This window comes from Eulemur rufifrons, chromosome 1 (assembly GCF_041146395.1).
Source record: "Eulemur rufifrons isolate Redbay chromosome 1, OSU_ERuf_1, whole genome shotgun sequence".
Lineage (NCBI taxonomy): Eukaryota > Metazoa > Chordata > Mammalia > Primates > Lemuridae > Eulemur > Eulemur rufifrons.
In genome coordinates this window covers 30,169,497-30,197,302 of record NC_090983.1, presented here as the reverse complement: position 1 = coordinate 30,197,302, position 27,806 = coordinate 30,169,497, and the positions used below count along the sequence as shown (strand labels likewise).

At 35.7% G+C, this 27,806-nt stretch overlaps 1 protein-coding gene across 1 annotated transcript in view; it reads left to right on the top strand.

Moving 5' to 3' along the window:
• Positions 1-27,371, top strand: part of FAM117B (family with sequence similarity 117 member B) — an 82,864-nt gene extending 55,493 nt beyond the window's left edge. Inside the window, exons 3-8 of the mRNA XM_069468617.1 lie at positions 11,486-11,578; positions 12,525-12,638; positions 16,192-16,335; positions 17,665-17,890; positions 20,092-20,212; positions 26,804-27,371. Of these exons, the coding sequence (XP_069324718.1) occupies positions 11,486-11,578; positions 12,525-12,638; positions 16,192-16,335; positions 17,665-17,890; positions 20,092-20,212; positions 26,804-27,122 (1,017 nt within the window). The 3' untranslated portion in view covers positions 27,123-27,371. The remainder of the gene's footprint in view (positions 1-11,485; positions 11,579-12,524; positions 12,639-16,191; positions 16,336-17,664; positions 17,891-20,091; positions 20,213-26,803) is intronic.
• Positions 27,372-27,806: the final 435 nt, after the last annotated feature.

Here is a 27,806-nt window from a genome sequence, read left to right as displayed (position 1 = left end):
CTGAAATCTAGGCCTCTTGCACCAAACAGCCAAGTTGTGAATGCAAAGGAAAAGTTCTTGACAGAAATTAAAATTACTACTTCAGGTCAGGTGTGGAGGCTAATCCCTGTGATCCCAGCACTTTGGGAGGCCTAGACCAGGAGGATTGCTTGAAGGCCAGGAGTTTGAGACCAGCCTGGGCAACATAGTGAGACTTCGTCTCTACAAAAAATTTTTAAAAATTACCCGGGCATGGTGGTGCATGCCTGTAGTCCCAGCTACTCAGGAGACTGAGTTGGGAGGATCGCTTGAGCCCAGGAATTTGAGCTGACAGTGAGCTATGATTGTGTCACTGCCCTCCAGCCTGGGTGAGAGAGCAAGACCCTGTCTTTATTTAGGAAAAAAAAAAAGTACTACTTTAGTGAACACACAAATGAATAAAATGTGAAATGGCTTTATTGCTGATATGGAAGAAATTTGAATGGTTTGTATGAAAGATCTAACCAGCCACAATATTCCCTTAAGCCAAAGCCTAATCCAGAGCAAGGCCCTGAGTCCAATTTTATAAAGGCTGAGATGGGCAAGGATAATGCAGGAAAAAAGTTTGAAGCTAACGGGTTGGTTCATGAGGTTTAAGGAAAGAAGCTGTCTCCATAACATAAAAGTGAAAGGTGAAGGAGCAAGTGCAACGGAGAAGCTGTATCAAGTTATCCAAAAGATCTGGCTGACATCATTGATGAAGGTGGCTACACTAAACAACAGATTTACAGTGTGGAAGAAACCGCCTTATACTGGAAGAACATGACATTTAGGACTATCATTGGTAGAGAGGGCAAGTCAATGCCTGGCTTCAAAGGACAAACCAACTCTCTTATTAGGGGCTAATGCAGCTGATGTCTTTAAGTTGAAGCCAACGCTCATTTACCATTCCGAAAACCTAGGACCTGTAAAAATTATGCTAAATCTATTCTGCCTGTGCTCTAGAAATGGAACAAAAAAGACTGGATGACACCACGTCTGTTTTATAGCATGGTTTATTGAATATTTTAAGCCTACTTTTGAGACCTGCTCAGAAAAAAAGATTCCTTTTAAAATATTACTGCTTATTAACAAAGCACCTGGTCATCTGATGGAAATGTGCAGAGAGATTAATGTTGTTTTCATGCCTGCTAACACACCATCCATTCTGTAGCTCATGGATCAAGGAGTAATTTTGACTTATAAGTCTTATTATTTAATAAATATATTTCATAAGGCCATAGCTTCCATAGATAGTGGTTTCTCTGATGGATCTGGGCAAAGTAAACTGAAAATCTTCTGGTAAGGATTCACCATTCTGGATGCCATTCTTAGTGGAAGAGTGCTACAGAGAAATCTTCTTGAAAGGAAGAATCAATTGAAAAACTTCATTGTTGTTTTTTTTTTTTTTTTAAGAAATTGCTACAGCCACCCCACTCTTCAGCAGCCACCACCCTGATCAGTCAGCAGGCATTAACATCAAGGCAAGACCCTCCACCAGCAAAAAGATTATAATTCACTAAAGGCTCAGATGATCATTAGCATTTTTTATCAATGGAGTATTTTTAAATTAAGGTATATTTTTAAGAAAATGCTATTGTACACTTAAGGGACTATATTATACTATAAACATAACTTTTATATGCACTGGGAAACCAAAAAAAAAATACATATGACTTGTTTTTTTGTGATAGTTACTTTATTGTTGTGATCTGGAACTGAACCCCCAGTTATCTCCGAGGTATGCCTGTATACAATTTAGTGGCATTAATTACATTCACAATGCTGTGCAGGTAGTGCTACCATATCCAAAACTTTTTCATCACCCCAGACAGAAACCCTATAACTCCTCATCCTTCCTTTCCCCTAACCCCTAACCCCTGGTAACTTAACCACTATTCTCCTTTCTGTTTTTATGAATTTACCTGTTCTAAATATTTCATCTAAGTGGAATCATACAGTATTTTTTCTCCTGTATCTGACTCATTTCACTTAGCATAATGTTTTCAAGGTTCATCCATGTTGTAGCATGTTATCAGAACTTCATTTCTTTTAATAGATGAGTAATATTCCATTGTATAGATATACCGCCTTTGCTTTATCCATTCATCTGGTGATAGATATTTGGGTTGTTTCCACCTTTTGGCTGTTGTGAACAATGCTGCAGTGAATGTTGGCATGCACATATTTGTATGTATCCCTGCTCTCAGTTCCTTTTGATATATACCTGGGAATGGCATTTGCTGGGTCATGTGATGATTCTACGTTTGGCTTTTCCACAGCATTTGCACCATTTTATATCCCCACCAGCAATGTATGAGGGTTCCAGTTTCTCCATATTTTCACTAACACTTGTTATTTTCTACTTTTAAAAAATTATAGTCATCCTAGTAGGTGTGAAGTGCCATCTCAATGTTTTGTTTGTGTTTCTCTCTATGCTTAATGGTGTTGAGCATCTTTTCATGTGCTTATTGACTATTTGTATATCTGCTTTAGAGTTCAGGCACTTTCTTAACATCTCTGTGCCTCTGTTTCCCCTTTGTAAAATGGGGGAAATAGCACTGCCTATTCCTAAGGTTTTGGGCATTAAAGAAGGAAAAATATATAAAACACGAAACAGTGACACATAGTAAACATTCAATAAATGTTCATTGTTAAAATTATTACCTTTAATTATTGTCACATTAAAACAAGGATGGAATGTAGGTTTCATCTCCTGTGGAATTTGATCAATTGCTGTTGGCTTCCTGCAGTATTATGTTGAAAAAATTCAGGGTAAAGATTGCTGAGACTGAATAGCAATTTTTGTCCCTGGTTAGGGGCCTGGGGCACTTCTTATCAGGTATTTACTGATTCAGACAGTGCTTCAACAAAGAGTATGATGGAAATAATTTATCTCATGTTGTGGAATGGTGCTTCCAGAAATTTGCTGTTGACTTTTATCAAGTTTTATCATTTCACCACTCTGAGCCCTGGTTTCTTCATTTTGAAATAATTATGTGTTACTCAGGCCTTCCCAGCTCCTGGGGGAAGTGATGGGAATGGGAGAAGATGATTCTGGAAAATATAGAGAAACGCAGCATCAAAAAGTTAGGAACCTGGGAACAAGTTTTTAAAGATGTTAATATCACCTCCTGCCTCACCTCCCTCCTCACGATTTACTTTAAGATTTTACTGTAAGGCCGGGCTCGGTGGCTCACGCCTGTAATCCTAGCACTCTGGGAGGCCGAGGTGGGCGGATCATTTGAGCTCAGGAGTTTGAGACCAGCCTGAGCAAGAGCGAGACTCCGTCTCTACTAAAAATAGAAAGAAATTATATGGACATCTAAAAATATATATAGAAAAAAATTAGCGGGGCATGGTGGTGCATGCCTGTAGTCCCAGCTACTCGGGAGGCTGAGGCAGGAGGATTGCTTGAGCCCAGGAGTTTGAGGTTGCTATGAGCTAGGCTGACGCCAGGGCACTCTAGCCCGGGCAACAGAGTGAGACTCTGTCTAAAAAAAAAAAAAAAAAAAAAAGATTTTACTGTACATGAGTTATTTATCATTACAATTACTTTAGACAAAGGTAGCAAAAATGTGGTATCATTCTTTTTTCCTCTATCTTTGGCAGTCATTCTTTATTCTGTGTGTTTCAGATAGACTCAGAGCCCTTCTGGTACAGTGCTCCAGCGTGCCGGTGGAGCAGGGATGGTCTATGAGCCTGATTGTGATTGCCTGTAACACTGTGCCATTTCTGCTTTGGAGTTTGTACAGAACTATATTGTCACCACCTTTGCTCCCATACCCCTGCTCCCATGTTCTTTTAAAGATTCTAGTCTGACCATTTACCAGTTTGCCTTCTAAAAATGTTAATTTATATTCCCAGCATTATCTACCTATGTAGCAGTTCTATTAATTTTATTTAAACTACCTAACTACTTCCAGAGAATGCCTTTTGTATTTGCTGCCTATACCAGTTTAGGGGGAGAAAATGTAATGGGTATATGTGATTGGATTATTTGGGATTCTTTTGACTTGAAAGATATTCTCTTTCCAACTTCCTTAACCTTCTATGCTTATTTACTTTATAGGTGGTTTGTCTCAGTATGTGAATTTTTGTGGCTCATGTGATTGGTGTCTGATTTTGTTTCCTATTTATTTTTTTTAAGAGATGGGGTCTTGCTATGTTGCTGGGGCTGGAATGCAGTGGCTGTTCACAGGCATGATTGTAGTGTACTACTGATTAAACTCCTGGGTTCAAAAGGTCCTCCTGCCTCAGCCTCTCAAGTAGCTAGGACCACAGGCGCATGCTACTGTGCCTGGCTCTCCCTCTTGTTTTTTTTTTTTGTTTGTTTTCTTTATGGCATAAACCAGCCATCTTTTGCTTTAAAAAATATTGTTATTTTCTCTTACAACTTCTACATTGCAAGGCTTTTTTTTTTTTTTTTTTACCCTCAGAGGTTGGTTTTGATTATTTTATGAAATTATTTTTACAATTTAAGGGTTGGCTTTTTCAGTTTATGGCAAAGTTCTGAATTTTCTAATTTATGGAAAAGATCTGAGTTCAGAAACTTTTGTAAGATGGCCTGTGATTAAAACCTAATAATAAAGTTGAATATTTGGTAAATTAGAGGCTAAAATAATGTTGAATTACCAAAAGGTAGCTGTTTATAAATCTACAAACTTGTTTAGAGGTTGTGTTCTTTGGAAAATGACCAAAGATTTGGAAGAATAATCTGGAATTTATAGTAAAAAAAAATCCTTTTACATGTTTGACAGAAGCAACACTAAAAATTATATCTTAATCTTATGAAATGGGATTAAAAAGGTGAATCAACTTTTGTTTTTTAAACTACTTTCTGAGTAACACTTGCTGTTTGGAAGAAGACCTCGGTCCACTGGTTGGAATTAGAATGTAACGTTAGGAGTAAAGGAAAATGTTAATGTCTAGTGACTTCAATATAAGCTCTATTTTGGCCTCTCAGTAGCTTTACCTTTCTTGGGTAGGTCTAGGATTCTGAAAGAATCCAAATTTCCAGATCTTTACTTCTTGATTGGTGTTCCTGTCCTTTCCTTTTTCATGTGTTAGATCAGATTTCTCTAGGGCAGTGACTCCATACATTGTCTTTTGAATGGGCTGGGCAAACACAGCGAATGAAGAGTTACATCATGGAATCTTTTAAAACAAATAGTTTCATGATTGTATAACTGATATATATTTTTAAATTTTTAACCTATTGTGGTAACAACACTTAACGTGAGATCTGCCCTCTGAAAATTTTAAGTGTACAATACAGATACAGCAGGTATAATAATATTATTGTAGCAGATCATACAATATTATAGAATAGAATGATTTGTCTTGCTTAACTAAAACTCTCTGCCCATTTATTAGTAACTTCTCATTTCTCTCTCCCCACAGCCCCTGGCAGCCACCATTCCACTCTGATTCTATGAATTTGACTATTGTAGATCCCTTATAAGTTGAATCTTACAGTGTTTGTCTTCCTGTGGTTGGCTTATTTCATTTATTATAGTATGATGTCCTCAAGGTTCATTCATGTTGTCATATGTTGCAGAATTTCTTTCATTAAAAGCTAATGTTCCATTGTATGGCTATACTACATTTTCTTTATCCATTCAACTGTCAGTGGATATTTAGGTTGTTTCTACAGCTTGACTATTGTGAATAGTGCTGCAGTGAACATGGGAATGCTAATAGCTCTTCAAGATCCTGATTTCAGTCCTTTTGGAATTGCTGGTTTATGTGGTTGTTTTATTTAATTTTTTGAGCAGCCTTTATACTGTTTTTCATAGGAGCTGTACCATTTTGCCTTCCCAACAACAGTGTAGAGGGTTTCTAATTTATACACATGCTTACCAACACTTGTCTTTTTGATATCAGCCATCCTGACAGGTGTGAGTTGATACTTCACTGTGGGTATGATTTGCATTTCCCTTATTAATGATGTTGAGCATTTTTTCATATACCTCTTGGCCATTTGTATGTCTTCTTCAGAGAAATGTCTATTGAAATCCATAGCCCATTTTTAAATTGGGTTATTAGGTTTTTTTGTTACTGAGTTGTTGGAGTTCCCTTATATATTTAGAAATTAACCTCTTATTATATGTTAATATATTGTTTGCAAATATTTGCTCCTAGCCCCGGTAATGTTGGTTTTTCAGTCTGTTGATTGTTTTCTTTGCTGTGCAGAAGCTTTTTAGTTTTTGCTTTTGTTGCCTGTGCTTTTGATGTCATAGTCATGAAAGTGTTGTCAAGACTAATGTTATGGAGCTTATGCCTTACATTTATTTTTAGGAATTTTATAGATTCAGGTCTTATGTTTACATCTTTAATCCATTTTAAGTTGATATTTGTGTATAGTGTAAGGGTCTAACTTCTTTCTTTCGCATGTGGGTATCCTATTTTCCCAGTACCACTTATTGAAGAGAATGTCCTTTCCCCATTGACATCCTTGTTGAAGATCAGTTTACTGTAAATGTTTGGATTTATTTCTCGGCTCACTTTACTGTTCTGTTGGTCTGTATGTCTTGTCTTTATGCCAGTACTATACTATTTTTATTACCATAGCTTTGTGTTATTTTGAAATAGAGAAATATACCTCCCGCTTTGTTTATTCTTGACATATATTTGGTTATTTGTGGTCTTTTGTAGTTCGACATGAGTTTTAGAATAGTTTTTTGTATTTTTGTAAAAAATGCCATTGGGATTTTGATAGGCATTGCATTGAATTTGTAGAAAACTTTAGTTATGTACATTTTAACATTAAGTCTTCAATCCATGAACATGAGATGCCCTTCTATTTGTTTGTGTCATCTTTAATTTCATCAGTGTTTTGTAGTTTTCAAGACACGTCTTTAACCTCCTTAGTTTTTATTCTTAGTTATATTACTTTTGCTGCCATTGTAAATGGGATTGTTTTACTAATTTCCTTTTCAAATCTTTGTTACCATATAGAAACACATCTAATTTTTGTATCATTGATTTTACATACTGCAGCTTTACAGAATTTATTATTTGTGTTTTTTAAATAAAATCTTTAAGGTTTTCTATATATAATATATTGTCTGTACAGTTTTACTTCTTTTCTTCCCATTTATTATTAAATAATAACTTATTATTTTTGCCTAATTATCCTGACTAGGACTTCCAATACTATGTTGAATGGAAGTGGTGGGCATCTTTGTGCTTGCTTTGTTCTTGATCTTAGAGGAAAAGCTTTCAGTTTTCACCATTGGATATGGTGTTAGCTGTGGGCTTTTCTTACATGACCTTTATAATGTTGTGATTCTTCCTTTTTATTCCTAATTTGTTGAATTTTTATCATTGAAAAAGTGTTGAACTTTATCAAATGCTTTTTTTGAATATATTGAGAGATCATGTAATTTTTATCCTTTATTCTGTTAATGTGGTTTGTTACATTAATTGATTTTAGTTTACTGAACCATCTTCACATCCAGGGATAAATTCCACTGGGTCATGTTGTATGATTTTTTTTTTTTTTTTTTAATGTGCTGTTGGATTTTCTAGTATTTTGTTGAGGATTTTTGCATATATATTAGGGAGTAACTAATATATATTTTTAATCTCATTAAAAATTATTTTGAAAATGTGCTTCAGCTTTCAATAATGAACTTGCATCGCTCTGTATACTCTACCCACTGATGGCTACCCAGCTTCTCTAGTTTGTTTGGAATGCTTTTCCCACCATTTGCCTGGATAACTCATGCTCTGACTAATCCTCGTAGTATCTCCTTATTCTATAAAACTTTGCCTGCTGTCTTCCCAGTTCTGGGTTAGGTCCCTTTCTTAGAGGGACCTCTATCATCATATGATATCATAATTAGCTATTTATTCCTTTTCTCCTAAAAGAAGCTCTTTGAGAATAAGAACCCTATTTCCTCTTGAACGCCAGTTCCTAGTCCAGTGTCTGATACGTTAGTGGATACTTTCTAATATACAAAGCAAGACTGCACAAAATTGAAACATATTTAATTAAAACACAGTTTTACTTTTTATCAATATCTGTGTGTCCCTGTAGTCAAAGTGCAGCTTTTTAGTTGGACAAAGAGAGCAGTCATGTTTTGAATTAGAAATATAAGTAAAATTAATGACTTTGCTAAAATATTTTTTCTTGTCTTGAATATCTCATCACTGAAATTAGCCAAGCTGTCTGTTGCTCTTTATGCTTGCTTTTATTTTTCTTAGTTATTAATACTCTTACTCTGATTATCTTTAATTTGTTCTTAAAAAGGCTATGGAAACTTTGATATTCCTTTTCTTTTCCTTGAGTTAATTTTTACACTTAAAATTAATATCATTTACTTTAATGATTTACTCAATACTTTTTTTATTTTGGGGGAAAAATTAAGTTTACAGAAAAGTTACAATAGTGTTGAACACCAGTATACCCTTCACCTAGGTTTACCAAGTAACATTTGCTTTATTTCATTGTCTGTATATATAATTGCATCATTTCTGTTAGTATTTGCTAGTTAATAAGTTGCAGATGCTCTGACTTAAATATTTCAGCATGTATATGAAGAAGGACTTTAAAAAGTATTACCAATATAATTATCAAATTCAGGAGATTTAACATTTGATATACTACAATTATTTACTATATGGTACATATTCCATATTTTTCATTTGCACCAGTTTCGTTCTCTGTGGCAGTTTCCCTTGTAAGTCAGGATCAGTCAAGGAGCACACATGGCATTTAGATGTCATGTCACTTCATGGGACAGCATCTCAGCATCTTTAATTTGGGACAGTTCCTCAGCCTTTGATAACATTTTTTTTAGGAGTCTTTCATGACACTGATGTTTTTGTAAGAGCATAGACCAGTATTTTTCTTGAATGTTCTCAACTTGGGTTTGTCTATTTCTTCTTGATTAGATTGAAGTTATTATACATTTTTGTCAGGAATACTATATGTAATGTGTGTTCTTCTCTATGTCTGAGGTGCATGAAGTCAGTGATGGCAAATTTGATCCTCTTTGTAACTAATGAGTAGTTTGTTGAACAATATTTGAGACTGTAAGTATCCTCTTCCCTAACAAACTTTCACCCATTGGTTTTAGCATCTGTTGATGATTCTTGTCTAAATCAGTTACTATTATAGTAGTTCCAAAATGATGATTTTGTAACTCTTTCTATCAGTATTTGTCTATTTGTTTGTACTATTTGATAGACGGATTTCTTTATGGAATTATCCTAAATGAAGTTTATAAAATGTCAGTGGATATGACCTAAGATTCTGTTTTTTCCTTTCTGTCTTTTTATTATGAAAATGCTAAACATAAAAGAAAAAATACTACAGCTGTGGTTAGATTCAGCAGTTTTAAACATTGGTCATATTTGCTTTACCTATATTTGTGTTTATATGTGTGTATGTGTTTGCTGCAGTTTTTGAAAGTATGTTGCAGCTATCACCACACTTTATCCTTGACTATTTCAGCATATGTCTCCCAAGAATATTTCCTATTTACCCACTGTAGCATTAGGTCACCTAACAAAATTAACAATTCTGTAATATCATATAACATCCAGTTCATCAGTTCATCTTAAAATTTTCCCAAGATATCTTTTTTTTTTTTTGAGCTAGAATCTGATCCAACATTCATGCATTACACTTGGTTTCTCCTTAGTCTCTTTTTAGTCTAGAACAGGTCATTCTCATACTTATTTTTTCTTAATAACATTAAGACTGCCTGTAGTCCCAGCTATTCGGGAGGCTGAGGCAGGAGGATTGCTTGAGCCCAGGAGTTTGAGGTTGCAGTGAGCTGTGATGACATCACTGCATTCTAGCCCTGGGCAACAGAATGAGGCCTTATCTCAAAAAAAAAAAAAAAAAAAAGTGCAAATAGTACTCAAATTGTGCTCAGTATTTTTTTTTTTTTTTAGTACTTTTCATTCATTCATATAGTACAAAATTCAAGAGATATACAGAAGGATATTACAGTGTAGGATCTTCCTTTCAGGAGGCAGCCATTGATATCAATTTCCTTTGTTTCCATGTATTCTTCCAGAAATAATTTACATACATATATATTCTTTTTAGCAGTTCTTTGTAAAGACAGTTGCTATACTCACTGTACTGAGCGCTGAGGTTTTTCACTTAACAGTATGTCATGGAGATTATTTCATATCTGTACGTTGTGAATTTCCTTATTCATTTTTTATAGCTGCATAGTATTGTGTTGTAAAGGTAGACCATAATTTATTTAGCCAGGTCTAAATAATTTATTTACATTGTTCCAGTCTTTTACTTGTTAGAATAATCCTATAAGAAATAATATGAATATGTCATTTTGTACATAAGATGTCCATTTTTCATGTCTACAGGATAAATTACCAAAAGAGGCTCACTGTGTCAAACAGCATGTGCATTTATAACTTTGATAGCCGTTCTTTGATAGCAGTTGTTGACTCCCCTTTCATAAGAGCCATAGTTATTTACACTCCCACCAGCAGTGTAGGAGAGTTTATGCTGTCAAATTAGTTAAGTGAAGTATTCACTTGCATTTCTCTTATTATGGGTGAGGTTGAGCATAGTTTCATGTGCCAAGAACTCATTTGTATTTTCTTTTCCAATACACCATTTTTAAATTCTGGGTTTTGTATAACTACTAAAGATTTAACATTTTGGGGGCTATTCTCTGTAGATACTTAAAGCAAGACTAGACATAGTGTAGAATTTAGGATTATGAGCTCTGGAATCTTAGGTTTATTTCTTGGCTTTGCCACTTCCTAGCTGTGAGACCTTTGGCAACTTATATGTGTTAAACCAGATAAAGCATGTAAAAGCACAGTGCCTAGCACAAGAATGTTAGCTATTTTTTTTTTTTTTTTTTTGAGACAGAGTCTCGCTCTGTTGACTGGGCTAGAGTGAGTGCCGTGGCGTCAGTCTAGCTCACAGCAACCTCAAACTCCTGGGCTTAAGCGATCCTACTGCCTCAGCCTCCCGAGTAGCTGGGACTACAGGCATGCGCCACCATGCCCGGCTAATTTTTTGTATATATATATTTTAGTTGTCCATATAATTTCTTTCTATTTTTAGTAGAGACGGGGTCTCGCTTTTGCTCAGGCTGGTCTCGAACTCCTGACCTCGAGCGATCCACCCGCCTCGGCCTCCCAGAGTGCTAGGATTACAGGTGTGAGCCACCGCGCCCGGCCAGAATGTTAGCTATTATTAGCATGCATCTCTATAGTTAACTTTATTCAGCAAATGCTTTATTTATAGTATAATTACAATTATGTAAAATAATTACTAAGTTTTTATTAATAGAAATGAAAGAAATAGGCCAAAATATTGTAATTAAGTAATTGATACTAGGAGAATTATGAGTAATTTGTGTAATTTTAAATATTTTATCTAAATTTTCTATAGTAGGAGTATATTTTATAATAGAAAAAATATGGTTATACATTATTGTTAAATGATTTCTGTTAAAATACTCCTCCCCTCTTTTTTCTATTACAGACAGAGAGTGCATGGGCTGAAGAATACTCTGAAAAGAAGAAAGGATCTCACAAGCGCTCAGCATCCTGGGGAAGTACAGATCAACTTAAGGAGGTCAGGAAAATGGTTCTAAGGGAGTGGGTGTGGAAATTTGATCCTTTTGTTGACTAGCTCCTCGAAGTTGTGGGCAGCAAGGATTCGTCATTTTCCATTTTTTTTTTTCTTTTTGATTTGACAAATAACAGAAAAACAATTATTGTGTTGATCTGATAAAAGATTTGAATTGGGAATGTATACATTACTTGCCTGATTATGTTTTTGTCTTATTTTTTTTTTAGAGGAGTCCATACCTGTTAATATAATATAAACCTCAGTTTTATAAAATTGTAGTGATATAACAAATTCACATTTATTATTTTTCTATATATGGTAGTGTTTCTGAAATTCAGTAACCAAGTATAACTAAGTTGATTATGGCTCTATGCTATGATTACAGTTTTTCATGCCTCTATGTAATGACATTTCATTTTACACATAATGTAAAAATAAAAATTCAGTAAAGGAATAATATGGGATATTCATTGAGATTGCATTTGTTATTTAAAGATATTTGTGAATTTATTTCATGGCTGAAATTGATTTTTAAATACTGTATAATTCTTGGAACTGTTGAAAGTTAGGTGTTCAATAAAGAAATCTAAATAAAAGTTGACTTATGGCAAGGGCAATGAGAAAAGTTGTTATTTTTTTAATTCTTTGTGAAAGCTGCAATGTAATTTATTCTAAGTGCTGAAAACTTTGTGTAGTACTTAGGAAGCTTGAAGACTGAGAAAAATGTTTGAACATAATTTTGTTTCTTTTAAAAGAAAGATACATATATACGTGCATGTGTGTGTATATATGTATAAAAATTCTGTATAGTAAATCAGATTTCGTGGTATGGTTTAAGCATTCAAAGGACTTATTAACGATGAGTTTTACTGGTTCTGATTAAGTAAGAATATGTTTTTATTTAGTGTGGAAAACACTCTGGTGTACTTGTTATTTTTTACCTTTTCAGATTGCAAAATTACGCCAGCAATTGCAGAGAAGTAAACACAGCAGTCGGCATCATCGAGATAAAGAAAGACAATCTCCGTTCCATGGCAACCATGCAGCTATTAACCAGTGTCAGGTAGGAGCACAGATACCACAACATCCAGAAAAAGAAATTTGTGGTTTCCTGGTGATTTGTTATTTTGTTGGTAATTTTTCAGGACAAAAATATCCAAAAACATATTTGAAAAAGTGATTTAAATACTGAATCACAACTTTTATAAGAAAACAGAATATTTTCCTTTAGTGACTTGAGATATGATTTCTAAGGGACATAGCTAATTATTTTGATTTACCATATTTTTGACTTTTATCAGTTCAGAATATTGGAGGCAGAATAATACAGAGACATAAACATTGACTGTGGAACAGACCCTGCACTTATCCTTTTTAAGTCTCAGTTTCCTTATCTGAAGATTGGGGATAATAATGCCAATCTCATAAAGCCCTTTTGGTAAGGAAAAACCTTTACCTGCTTTGATTCCTTAGTAGAGCCCTATGAACTGCCCTTGATGGCTCACTCAGAGAGCACTTTTCTTTAACTGAATTGAAATTGGCTGAGGTCTCTTGACAAGGAAAAAGCAAGTTCATTTCAGGTCGTATAATATGATTGAACTTTTCAAGTCTCCTAAGTGAAGCTTTGAGAATGGGAGAACCTAGATTCAATTTTTCTATCTCAACAGTAAGGCAGTAGGGCTTGGGAGGTAGAGGGAAACTAGAAGGCTTAGTTCTGTGACTTTCAGATTATTTTATAGCATAGTGTAGTGTTAACAAACTGTGGCCTGGAAACCAAGAATGACCTGCCACCTACTTTTGTAAATAAAATTTTACTGGAATACAGCCATTATTATTTTTTATGTATTGTCTATGGCTCCTTTTTGTGCCATAAAAATATACACTTGGCTTTCTGTATCCATGGGTTCCACATTCACAAATTCAACCAACCATAGATCAAACATATTCAGGAAAAAACAATAGAAAACAGCACAACAATAAAAAATAATTCAGGTAAAAAACTAATACGATCTAACAGCTATTTATATGGCGTTTACATTAGGTATTATAAATAATCTAGAGATGGTTTAAAGTATACGGGAGGATATGCGTAGGTTATATGCAAGTACTGTGCCATTTTATATAAGGGACTTCAGCATCTGTGGATTTTGGTATCCACAGGGGGGAACTGGAACCAGTCTCCCACAGATAGTGAGGGACTGCTGTTATTGAGTAGTTGTGACAGAGACTGGCCCTCAAAGACTAAAATATTTACTGTTTGTCCCTTTACCGAAAAGGTTTGCCAACCCCTTTTATAGGATGATTGCTAAGTATATGTGGATTGTTTGCAATGGAAAATATGGGTAAAGGTATATATTTTTTCTAACAGATTTTGCCGTAAAATATGAATACATGGGTCAAATCTGATTTTACAAATTTATAGTTTGATTATAGTTTCTAATATGTTTTTTCTATATATAAGATATTTTAATTTAAAAATATGATTATATACAAATGTATTTTAAAACCACCAACTGGATTTATTTCTGGAGAAATAGAAATTTTAAATTTGCAAAATAAGAAATGAAAAAATGTGAATAGGTTAATAACCACCAAACTTGGAATATTAATTAAAAACAAAACTTCCTTATCCTTAAAAGGCTAAAGGCTCAGGTGGTTTTATAGATGAATATGCCAACCTTCCCCTCCCTCTAATTCATTCATAAATAATTTATTTGTTTCTAAAAGATAAGGCCACTTTTTATTCCTAACCCATATTTTTACTCTGAGTAGGACGAGGTTAAGATTGAATTTTATTGAATGAAGTGGTGGTTTTTAGGAGTTTATAAGTTTCTGAAGTGATTTTTTTTTTTTAGAAAGTTGCATTAAAATCAATAATATTATAGTACTAAAATTATCCAAACTTTCCTTTTTTCCCTTGCAAGTTGAATTTGCTTAATAAACATTATTGGAGCTTGCATGAAATTCATGTTTGTTTAATTCAAAAACATCCTGTTACAGAGAAGGTAAGGACTAAAAAGTAGAGCAACTTGAAAAATAAATTCATCTAGTTTGACTTTTGTACATTCTACACATCAAACATCTTGACTGCTTGACTTGTTTTATTGAGTGTTAATAGCCAATCACAAATAAGATGCATGTGTACCACAATGGTTATAACAGTGGTATTCATATTTAATTGAAACTTTCAGGCAGTGAGAATGAGAATATTTTCTATTAAGTTATGAGTGTGGCTTTGTTGTAGTGGGTTCTCTCTCTAATGGAGAAAAGTACCACATTGATATATGTGTACTTCTGAGTCCATCTATCCATCCGTACAACATTTATTAAATATCCTATGACTGTAGTAACTCATTAGAAGATGTGGTGACAAACATATATTGTCTATCCCCACCAAGTCTCTTATTAGATGTAAGTAAACAGTTAATTGTAACTGCATAAGGAATATGTTGATAGGGAGAGTTCAGAATGCTGTAGAAGAGGTATTTATCCTTGACCTGGATTTGAAGCCATCTAGAAAGGATTCTCAGAGAAAGTGTTGTCTAGCTGATCCCTGAAAGATAAGTAGGAGTTAGCCAGTCTTCCAGAGATGGAAGAAATCAAGGCCCTGGGTAGTAGTACTAGTAAGAGATTAGGCTGGAGAGGCAAATAGCAGCCAGACCTGAAAGTCTCCATGTCTTGCTTGTTAAGATGTTTGGACTTCATCTTTGGGGTACCAGGGAACTATTTTTTTAAATGCAGAAGATTGATAGTGATCAGATGTACATTTTATAATGATGATATGGGTTCAGAGTAGAGAATAAATTTGGAGGACAAGATTAGAGGCAGGGAGACTTCAGAGTGATAAACAAGATGATCTTCAAGCACACTGTTGCTATTAACTGGCAGATACCTCTGTAATGTTTGTTTAATGTTTTATTTTGAGTATCTTGTCAGGAAACCAAGGAATATCCTGTAATTATGTAGCAGTTATTTGTTTTCAAAAGTAAGACTGTGACAATGAAAACACTTTCAATTTTTAAAAATTGGACATAGGCTTTGGAAAAAGAAGAAAAGTGAATTGTTTTATTTTCGTTCCTGAACAAAGCATATTTAAATCATTGCAACAAAGATATAAATAATTAAATTTCACAGGGAAGTTATTTTCATTTCTTTAGTCTCAATACTGTACATGGATTTTGGAAGTGGTTTTGTTTTTCCAACCAAAATGTCTTTCTTTTTTGGTAAACCATTTTTTTGTTTCTTTTCTGGAATATAGAGAATTGTGGCACTAGGAAAGTTTAGTTATGCTCTGAAGTCTGAACTCTGTGATGATGATGAAAGAATTTCTGAGATTGACATTCTTTTGGTATATTCTTATATCCATGTTCCCTTTTTAGTCCATCACAGATGTGAATAAATTTCTAAAATTCTACCTTGATTGTTGGGGATTTGGGCTTTAAATTATATTTCATATATGCTAAAGGAGCAGGTTTGGTTACACTTTTTGAGGTCTACAAATTTTACCTTGATTTATTTTTGAGTCACTTATGTCTGCTGGAATTATGCTTCAATCTAGAGAATTAAAAGGTAATGTTAACATTCTCTTGTTCTCCTCTCCACCCCATTTTCGTAAGGCTCCTGTTCCAAAGAGTGCACTTATTCCTGTAATTCCTATCACCAAATCGACAGGCTCCCGGTTCCGGAATAGTGTGGAAGGATTGAATCAGGAGATTGAAATAATAATTAAAGAGACTGGGGAAAAGGAAGAGCAGCTTATAGTAAGTAATCTTATGTCTTAAAATCACCCTTACATGTGAATACTTCTAACTATTAAGAAATCCACAGTTTCGATTTGCATATTTATTTAGGTTTCTTCCTTCTCAATAAGAGAGAATGAAATGTATCTTTTTTGAAAAACTTTGACCTGGACCAGTGAATGAAAAGTGTACATTTCTTTGCATCTCAAAGAGGCAACTGATCTGGCTTAAATTTGGATCCTTAAACAGAAACTATTTTTTGTTTATCTGTATTTAAAAATCACTAGACAGGTGATATATACTTCTCATTTGTTGTAACTCCACTTAACAAAAGTTTAGCTTATTAATTTTAGGGGGGTGGATTACATGACAGTAAATACTTTCTAAGCATGAATCTACATGTTCTGTGTTGTTTGATTGTCAGTAACTATTGGTTTTTGGTTGACGTGCTGGGCTCTATCATCATGAAGTGCGGTTAGAAATGATCTTCTTCCTGCTCTTTCTGCTTAACTAGGATACTCATGAGAATGTATAATATGTAAGAGACAGTGAGAAGAATTATTGTTTAGGCTTAAAAACCATGTCACAGCATATTTAAGCTTCCATTCTTCAGTGAGGAAGGAATTAGGGAGTTTGATGCTTAAGTATTTTGTTAATGCTTAAGATCCTCTCCCTTAAGATAAAAAGTTGGTTTTGCTTAGAAAAAACACAATTCCCCACACTGTCGCCTCTATTCTGCATGATGGGGTAAACTTTCCCTGATGTAATAAAGGCAAATAAATCAAAGATGTACAGGAAGTTGGTTTCCCTGCTAAGTGAACCACACAAGCTTTCCTCTGAGTCTCTCCTTCATTTTCCCCCTATAATTAGCACTGCTGTGATTAACTTTCTCTCATTTAGGGAAATTTCTTTGAAAAACCCCTTTTTGGGGGAGTGGGTAGAGGCAGAAAGGTAACAGGGGCCTGGCATTAAGTATCACTAGTTCATGCTCTAGATAACCTTTTCCTCTAATGTGGAACCTAGTGTTACACCTAGATTTCGCCTCTTTACCATGGCTCTCCTTTATAATTTTAAAAATAACATTTAGTACATGAATTCAGCACAATTCATTTATTCTACAAGCATTGGCTGCCTGCTGTGTGCCAGGAATACAGTCTTCACCCAAGACACTCATTTGGGGGAGTCAGATTAGACAGGGATGTCACTAACAAACAACACAAAGAGCTAATAAGTAGGAAGAGATTTCTGATTTGTGAGTCTCTGGCACTGTAGGGGATGGTTGACATTGGGTGCATTATTGGTGACTTGAAAAATTAATGGTAAATATATGTTTAAAATTTTTTATAACAGCCGCAAGATATTCCAGATGGCCATCGTGCTCCACCCCCGCTTGTACAGAGAAGTAGCAGCACACGCAGCATCGACACACAGACCCCCGGCGGGGTAGACAGGGGAAGCAACGAGAGCAGCCGCTCTCAGTCTGTGTCTCCCACGTCATTCCTCACCATTTCCAACGAAGGTAGCGAGGAGAGCCCTTGTTCAGCTGATGACCTGCTTGTTGACCCAAGAGATAAAGGTGCAGTGTTGGAGGAATTTGTTACTCGATGATAACTGACCACCACCACCTATTTTGTCATTTTTGTAGCAGACCACACACATTTGAGGCTACTGGGGTAATGTTTTCGAAGCATAGGTTTAATAAAATTGGAATACAAAACAGTAGGTTTTACTGTGGTGCTCAGTTGATAGTCTAGGTGAATGGGTTTATGGGCTTTTTTGTTTGTACTTATATTTGCACTTTTTAATACCTTCCTCATTAGTGAGAAACATTCTTTTTGGCATAAATGAGATGAACCCTTGTCCTGAGAAGCAGTTTTTTCTCTGTCACCTTACTAGTCATGTTTTTATTACCGTAATACTTTTTAATTGTATACAAAGCCTTCTAGTTAGTGTTTTTTAGGATCTGTCTTTGTGATGTTTCTAACAAGGGTTATACTGATTTATATTGATGCAGGATGAGTGTTCAAAGCAAACCTGATGTAAAAGTTGGAGAGTACTTGAGTACCTTAAAAATAACCTGGAGAGAGAAGCAGTTTAAATGTTAATTATAAATATTCTTACCTTTTAAAACAAATGTGATCTTTTTATCTGTCTGTAGCAGGGTAATATGTTGTTAGTCTAATCCTAGTTATTTTATGTATTTGAAAGCAGTATTATAACTCTTATGTATACATTCTAAAGCTCAGTTCAGTAGTCATTTCATTAGAACTTACATACAGTGTGTTGAATGTTCTAAAATCCTCCACTGTTATGACTGCCCATTACTACTAATCACCTAAATCACTGAAACTATAGCAAGTGCAGAAGACAGAAAATTCACTGAAGAAGCCGCTTTAAACTATGGACAGTTGTAAACTGTTGATATTTGGACCTTTTCTTGCTAGCTTCTGGTCAGATAAAACATAGCTATTAAAACCTGTCCCCTGATTTCTCATACTTTCTACTTTAAAATCAATAACATGTAGGAACTCATTAAATAAATTCAACAAATTTTGTGTTCTGCTGCATTGATTTTAGGAAGCTGGTAGCTGGTTGGCTTCTATGAATTTGTTTTGTAAGAAAACAGGGCCACGGTGCTACTGCCAGCAAGGAGTTTATAACTTAGTTGACACAGACTGAAAATTTAGAGCAGTTGTGAAACAGATCAGAAATTTTAAGTTAATACAGTATAAACTGAGGATGTTAACACCAAACAGGAATATCAAGAGTAAAGAAGTGTTCTCTCAGGCCGGGCGCGGTGGCTCACGCCTGTAATCCTAGCACTCTGGGAGGCCGAGGTGGGCGGATCGTTTGAGCTCAGGAGTTCGAGACCAGCCTGAGCAAGAGCGAGACCCCATCTCTACTAAAAATAGAAAGAAATTATATGGACAGCTAAAAATATATATAGAAAAAATTAGCCGGGCATGGTGGTGCATGCCTGTAGTCCCAACTACTCGGGAGGCTGAGACAGGAGGATCGCTTGAGCTCAGGAGTTTGAGGTTGCTGTGAGCTAGGCTGACGCCACGGCACTCACTCTAGCCTGGGCAACAAAGTGAGACTCTGTCTCAAAAAAAAAAAAAAAGAAAAAAAAAAAAAAAAAGAAGTGTTCTCTCTGGTAGGGTTAATTTGGAAAGATTTCAGAAACTTTGAGCCAAACTTTGAAGGAAGTTTTGGAAAAGGAACAGAACTTACCCCGTTTAGGTAAGGGGAAGTTCATACGCAAAAGGAAATGTTTGGCATATGGTGGCTGACTACCTAGAACAGAGATTGTAACCAGAGGAGCAGAGAAATCGAGAAATTCTGAAGGGCAGGCCAAGAGTTAATGATCAGCAAACAATGAAGAACCATTTCAGATGCTTGAACTGGGAAAAATGAAAGTGGCATTTGAGTGTATTTACTGTGGTATAGCATACATATATATATATACACACACACACACACACACACACACACTCTCAGTTCAGTACCAAGGATTAAGTGATACAGGCCCAGGCCATGATAATTATAAGTGGAAAAGAAATAAAAATCTCTTATATGTTTATGCATTTATTTAGTAGGCATTAATTATCTCCTTTCTACCAGGAATCATGTTTGATACTGGGGTGATGTTGATAAAGTGCACTATTCCTGCTCTTAAGTAGTTCATAGCCTGGGAAGAGTGGTGCAAGAATAAACATAGTGTGACTATGCTTTTATGTAGTAATATTTCTTAGTAATCTGGTGTGTCATTTCTTGCAGAGAATGGGAACAACTCTCCTCTGCCCAAATATGCAACCTCACCAAAACCTAACAACAGTTACATGTTCAAAAGGGAACCTCCTGAGGGCTGTGAAAGGGTCAAAGTCTTTGAGGAATGCTCGTAAGTATTCTTCCCACCAGACAAAAAATTTATTACAAGAATTTTCAGATAACGCTGAAAGAATAGTATAGTGATCACCCATATATCTACCATGCAGATTATATAATTGCTAATATTTTGTAGTATTAAAAGTAACCACAGTACTCCTACATAACCACAATACTATTATCATACCTAAGATAATAATATCAATTGATACCCAGTTGTTATTCAGATTTGCTCAATTGTCCCCAAAGTATCTTCTGTGGCTGTCATTTTTAAATCTAAATCCGGTCAAGTTCACACATTGAATTTAATAGTATATTTATTTAGGATAGACCACAAACTTTACCCAGTGTGGCTTCTTTCTTTTAGGGATTAGATCCCCTTCAGTTTTTGTCCACTTTTGATCTTCAGTTCTTTAAACAATTTATAAAAATAATTTGGCTAGATGTGGTGGCACATGCCTATAGTCCCGGAGACTGAGGTGGGAGGATAGTCTGAGTCTAGAAGTTTGAGGCCAGCCTGGGCAGCATAGTGAGACCCCATCTCTTAAAAAAAAAAAAAAAAACCACCTTTTTTAAATAAATAATATTTCTTCTACCAAGTAGAGGAGATAATTCTATTACTTTATAGAATCATGTCACTGTGATGAAAATAATGTAAGAAGCAGAATTTTAAACTAACAGTAGTATCTGGGTGTCTGGTGCCATTGGTATGTGATCTCCTGTACCCACACACTTTTGTTGGCTGGTACTCTGTCAGCTACTCCCTTTTTAAACTCACAATTTGCCAAGAAAGTATACAGCGTCATGTTTTCAGCAGCTATATAGCTCCTTGCTTTACAAGTGATGACTATAGGGTTTTGAGGTATGTATGAGATTCTGCAAATCAGATCATAGAACATTATTTGGGGTACAGTAATAATTAGCCCATACCATGTCATCTCACTATGGCTGCACCTTTTGGCTTTTTCTTACTGTGAAACCTGCAATACAACAAGGTGACTGTTTAGCCTCCTCCAGTTCACACAGTTTGTCTTTTTCCTCTGTCATGAAGATCTTGCAGTGATTTGAAATATGGCATTCTTTTGTTTCTCTCATGTGCTCTCCTGTCAGTGCTTACTTGAACCTAAATTCTGAATAGTCTTGCCACACAAAGAACATTGTTTTTGAAGTGAATCTCTTCAACTTCTCTACTGGGAAACACCAGCTGTCAGTCTCGTATCTGCTTTTGTGACAGTAATTGAAAACTCTTGTTTTAGTAACTGCTTATTTTAGTTTTTCCTTTTTTTAATCCATGTCAGCCTTTAAGTTTTAACTGGTGCTAGCTGAGAGTTTAAGCCAGTATTTCTGCACATTTGTTCCTTGTACTCTCTGCATCATAATCACCTGAGGAATTTATTGAAACTGCAGATTCCCAGGTCCCATCCTAGGCTTAATAAATCAGTAAATATGGAGATAGGACCCAAGTTCTACATCTTCTTTTTTTTTTTTTTTTGAGACAGAGTCTTACTCTATTGCCCGGACTAGAGTGCTGTGGCATCAGCCTAGCTCACAGCAACCTCAAACTCCTAGGAGTAAGCGATCCTACTGCCTCAGCCTCCCAAGTAGCTGGGACTACAGGCATGTGCCACCATGCCCAGCTAATTTTTTCTATATATATTTTCAGTTGTCCAGATAATTTCTTTCTATTTTTAGTAGAGATGGGGTCTCGCTCTTGCTCAGGCTGGTCTCGAACTCCTGAGCTCAAACGATCCGCCCACCTCGGCCTCCCAGAGTGCTAGGATTATAGGCATGAGCCACCGCGCCCGGCTCAAGTTCTACATCTTTGACCAGTACCTTAGATGATTTTTATGTTCAATTTGAAAATACTAAATTACACCTTTGCATGAGAGTTCTTGAGAAATGGATTCATTGTTTTAGCAGTTTGAAAAAATGTCATTCCACTCCCTCCTGGCCTGTATGGTTTCTGTTGAGAAGTCTTGCCAGATGAATTGGAGTTGCTTTATATGTTATTTGCTGCTTTTCTCTTGCTGCTTTTCACCTCCTCTCTTTGCCCTTGACCTTTTAGAGTTTGATTATATGTCTTGGGTTAGTCTTATTTGGGTTGAATCTGTTTGGTGTTTTCCGACTTTCCTGTACCTTTATCTCTTTCTCAAGTTTTGGAAAGTTTACTGTTACCATTTCTTTGACTAAGCTTTCTACCCCTTGCTCTTGCTCAGCTTCCTCTTGAACACCAGTTGTATCTTGTAGGCAGATTTCATTCCTTTTCATTCTTTTTTTTGTTCTGTGTGTTTTCAAATAGCCTGTCTTTGAGCTCACTGATTTCTTTCCTCTTATTGATCCATTCTGCTATTGAGAGGTTCTAATGAATTTTTCAGTTCCACAAGTATATTTCTCAATTCCAAGATTTGTTTGGTTTTTTAAAAAATTATTTCAATCTCTTTGTTAAATTTCTCTGATAAATTTTTGAATTGGTTTTCTGTGTTATCTTGGAGATCACTGAGTTTCCTTAAAACTGCTGGTTTGAATTCTTGGTCAGGGAACTCACACATCACCATCTCGTTAGGGTCAGTCACTGGTTCCTTACTCTTTCCATTTGGGGTGGTCATGGTTCCCTGTTTGTTGTTTCTTGTGGATGTACATCTATTGTCTTTGCATTGAAAGGTCAGTTAGTTATTCCAGTCTTCTCTATCTGGCTTGTTTTGGTTTGTATTGGATATATTTGCTTAGAGATTCTTTACTGCTAGGTTGCTGGCTCTTTTTGGCTCTAGGTAGCACCTTAAGCACAGGTTTGCCATGGCTCTAGTAAATGACTGGAGCGCTGCCTGTACCAAAGGGGATATCGTAGCAGTGCAGGGGAAGGGCTCACTAGGGGTTTGTGCCCCGGGGTGGAACATACCTCCTACAGTGTGATGCTACTTAGCCACTTGGATTTGGTGTCTCCTTTGGCTTAATTAGAGAGCAAAGGTTCCAGGGCTGAAAATGGTAGTCCTGCCTCTCCACTTTGTCTCTGCCTGTCCTCAGGGATAGTTCTCCCTTCTGGCACTCATGATGCTTCCTGTGGGTTAAGGGAGGGACAAGTCTCTTGCCAGGGAACCCAGGATGGTGGGGAAACTGGTTGTCTACCTCAATGTTACTTTTTCCAGTATAGAAACTGGCAATTTCTATAAATTGGGGGGAAATTTCCTGCATGCTTGGTGCTGGGCAGAATGGAGGAGAGGTGACGTGCCGCAGATGTGGAAGTCTTATTCCCTTACCATCTGCTTAGAGTTGTTTTCATTTCTCTGTGGCCCTGGGAACTGTCTCATCCTCATATTTGAATTCTGGGATATTGCTGGTGATAATCTCAGCACTATATATATTTGTTTGGTTTTCTGTGGTGGGAGAGGGAAGTCAGATTTGCTTCTGTGTTGCTGTTTTGGAACCAGAAAGCAGAAATGGGATCAATCTATTAAGTAAAAATCAGTTGGCCCAAGTGTACCTTTTTGGAGTTGAGCTCTTTGATTTACTCATTGGCAATTAGGATTTGCCTAAGTGTAGAGAAATGGTTGATTGGCTCAAAAGCAATTTGAATTTTTCTTTTCAAAATGATTTTGAATATTCGTTATGTAGGTTAGTGTCTTGTGGTACCTGCCTTAGACTATTGCATTTGGAAAATTTCTCAGGACTTAGTATCTCAGCTATATACTACAATGTTATTTGTATCTAAAGGGAGTAGAAAAAAGGCTGGTGTGTATATGGATAAATACATCAAAGAAACATAATATAAGCCCTAACACATTACAGTGTTTTATGGCACAATGATCTGTTATTAGGCAAATCTATTCTTTTTTTAGAAGTAAGGTTTATTATAAATTGCACTGGTGTAATGGATGTGTAGCACACAAAAATCTATTAATATTTTAATTATGTTCCAAAGACAAACTATCAGTAGTAACCCAAGAGTGGATTTCTTAGAGGTAATTTTAACCTTCTATCAATAAAACAAGTTACTCAAAATCTAAAAAAAATTAGTTTCTTTTTGCCCTAGCTATGTCAAAATTAGAGCAAAAATCACTGTACACACTAGCATTAAAGCAGCAAAGGTAGACCATGAGTCCTAATTTAAAATTTTAGCTTGTTTAATCATTCTTTCAAGAATTTCTTTCTCTCTAAGTCTTACTGTGGGTTTCAAGTAGTAAATCTGACCTGAACTGGGGTTTGGGATGAGTTAAGGGATGATCTCTGGTTTAGAAATGGCTGTTTACCTGACCAAAAATAGGTAGTTTGAGTTGGGCCCAGAAAGGGCAAAATCAGATTTTGCACTTCTGTCTCTATGTTCTTTTTGATGTATACCATAGCACTTACTATAGCTATGCTATCTGTGCTTAATTAACCTTTTTAATGAAGTTAAATTTGCTCTCCTGATCCCAGCTAATGAACTCCTTGACCTGAGATTCCTATGGCTTCTTTGCAATATAGAGGTATTTTTTAGTTAAATCTATTTTAAGGCACAATCCTTTTGGAATAACTGCTTAAGGAAAAGTAAAAGTTTAAAACCAGTTCTGAGATTTTTCTTCTTTGTATGGTTCTTAAGTTGAAAGAATGCTTTGAAGTAATGTTAGTACTTGCAGCTTTTGATCTGATCAGTTAGACAAGTTATTACTGTTTACATTATTTTGTGTGAGATATGTCATAAGTCTGTTTTCATGAAAGCAACAAGGAAGTTAAATAGGTTTTAAATTTTTGTCATTAACAAACAACAACAACAACAAAAGAAAAACCAGTTCCAGAACAAGAGCTTTATCAAAGTCAAGAAATTTCTTTGTATTTCAGAAATGTGAAGTTTTCATCCTAGAAATCTATTAGCCAGCCACATGTCTTAAGTCATTTTTAACAAGATAACCTCAAACAAATAATTAGTTAATTAAAAACCTAGGCCTCATTTGGTTGGGAGTGTTCAAATTAATTAGCCTTTTTTTCTATGAGAAATTTTTTATTCTGTAAGAATGAAAGTTAATCTCCAGTAATTCTGTCTTCAAAGGAAAATTCAAGCATCATTTAACTATAGAAATATAACCTCAATCTCCTGTCTTTTTTAAGGAATTTAAAACCATAATCTCAGATGATAAAAATAGAGGAATGTGTGTTGTTCTTATCAGTAATACATCCAAATATACTTGTGGCATTAAAAGTACTCAACCTATTAAGTTTTCATTATATTCAAGAAAGAATAGTGCACAAGTAAAAACATAATTTAAATGATCCTTATTCTTAAATTGTTATGTTTGTCAAAGCTACCCATGGGTATTGTTCACTATTAATCAGTAAAATCTGCCCACTTAATCATTGTCTGCTTGGAACACACATCTTTTTGGTGCTCACTCCCAGGTCTGTTGTTCACTCATTGTTGAAAACCTAGCTCAGATGTTGCTTCCTGCCAAACTCTCCCTTTTCCTCCTGGCTACAGGTTATCCACCCCTTTGTGCTACCTCTAAACTTTTTATACACCTTTGTTACTGTACCTACCAGTCTGTCTTGCAGAGTTCTTAACCTCTTCCATGCTGTGGACAACTTTGGCAGTCTGGTAAAACTTATGGATCCCTTTTCTGAATAATGTTTTGAATGCATAAAACAAGAAAGATTATAAAAGAGACTAATTATGTTGAAATACAGTTCTGTCTCCAGCACCTCCTCCTCCTCCTAAGAACTATAGATTTAGTCTATCTCTTCCTTATTTATTGTTGCATCTTTGTGTCCTCAGAACCTCATGCATACTCAGCACACTTAGATTTTTATTGGACTGAATCATCATTGGGAGAGAGGAGAATCAACCTGTCTTGATTTATTTAGGTTCTCCCACCTTAATTTTGTTCTAATTTTGTGTCATTCCCATATCATTTTAATAATTTTTAAATATTTTTAGTTTTCATGGAGTACCATTAACACTACTATCCTTTTCAATAATTTGGATTAATTTTCAGGAGGACTTGGAAACAGAAGAATTTGGCTTCAATAAAAAACTCAAAAAGCAAAGGAGTTTTTATTTTGATGTTACATTTACATTATGTTGCTCAGAAAACCACAGATAATTCAAACAATTGTTTCAATCAAAGACATTTTTAAGAGCACTTGAAGAGAAAACCCATGCCTACTAAAGTTTAGTCATGCAATGGTAGAACTTACAAAAGATGGACATTGTATATCTTTAATTTCCTTGCCATCTCCCTTCAGAATAGTACAGACCTTGGATAAATCATGGTAGTGGAACACATTTTTGTCTTTAAACATCTAGATTTTCTTTTGCGTTAGGAAATTGGTTATTGCACTGGCTGTCTTAAGTCTTCATTGAAATGCAGTGGTCATCAGCCTGAGCCCCTTGCATGATAACAGGGCTCTCCAGGGAACTGAAAACATCAATGATGAATGGGGTCCTTCTAAGATACATATTTCAGTCATATGTCTAATAGCACTTTGGCCCTTGGCATTTGAAGCTTTTGACAGACGTAGCTTGAGTTTTATATCGCTTTTATGTATCTATAAGTTATCTATTTGTTTAAAAAATAAAAGAGCTTTTTTCCTAGTGTTTAGTGATTTAAAAGTATTGAGTTGTCTGTTCTATGTCTAGGCCAAAACAACTTCACGAAATCCCAGCCTTTTACTGTCCTGACAAAAACAAGGTGAATTTCATTCCAAAAAGCGGCTCTGCTTTCTGCCTCGTCAGCATCCTCAAGCCACTCCTTCCCACCCCAGATCTTACCCTCAAGGGCTCTGGCCATAGCCTGACAGTCACCACTGGCATGACAACCACTCTACTACAGCCTATTGCTGTGGCCTCCCTGTCCACAAACACAGAGCAAGACCGAGTCTCTCGAGGAACAAGTACGGTCATGCCATCACCTTCTCTGCTGCCACCACCAGAACCAATCGAGGAAGCTGAAGGGTAGGTCCCAGTACTACGTGGCCATTGTTCCGGGAAATTGAGAACCTCATCGGATCATTTGACTATTATGGCATCATGTGCTCCCAGGTAGCTGTGATGTGCTCCAGCTTTCCAGTGACATGTGACAGTGAGGCTTCTGGAAGAACTTTAGCCCCTCTGACAGTTCTGCCCCACTCATGAAGGCCAACCCTCAGTGCTTAGCCTGCTTTTTCTTAAAGCACTGATTGAAACAAGAAAGGTCTCGTTCTTTACTTTGGAAGGACAGTATCGCATTGTTTTTTGCTTTCAAATTAGACTTATTTAAAAAAAAAAACAACACATAAAACCTGATTCTTGCAAACATAATTCCCAAAGGGAGACATGAATGATGCTGCAAGAACCATCTTTTATATGGAAATGACTATTTTATAATACCAATGTTACATTTTCTGAAACATAGCAAACAGGATGTTCAAAAGATTCTTTGGTGGCCTCTGTTTTGTTTCTAGATGTGTGCTTTTCTTGGCTATTTTCAGCTTTGGGACCAAAGGGATTGTTGACATTTTCCCAGCAATCTTAATCTCATGACTATGTTATTCTCCCAAACAAGGATTGATAGGTAAATGCATTGAACAAGTATATATAAAAAGAGATAAAAAGCAATATTCGTACATTATGTGATTTATGTTTTTTGATGTCAAGTTTGTGC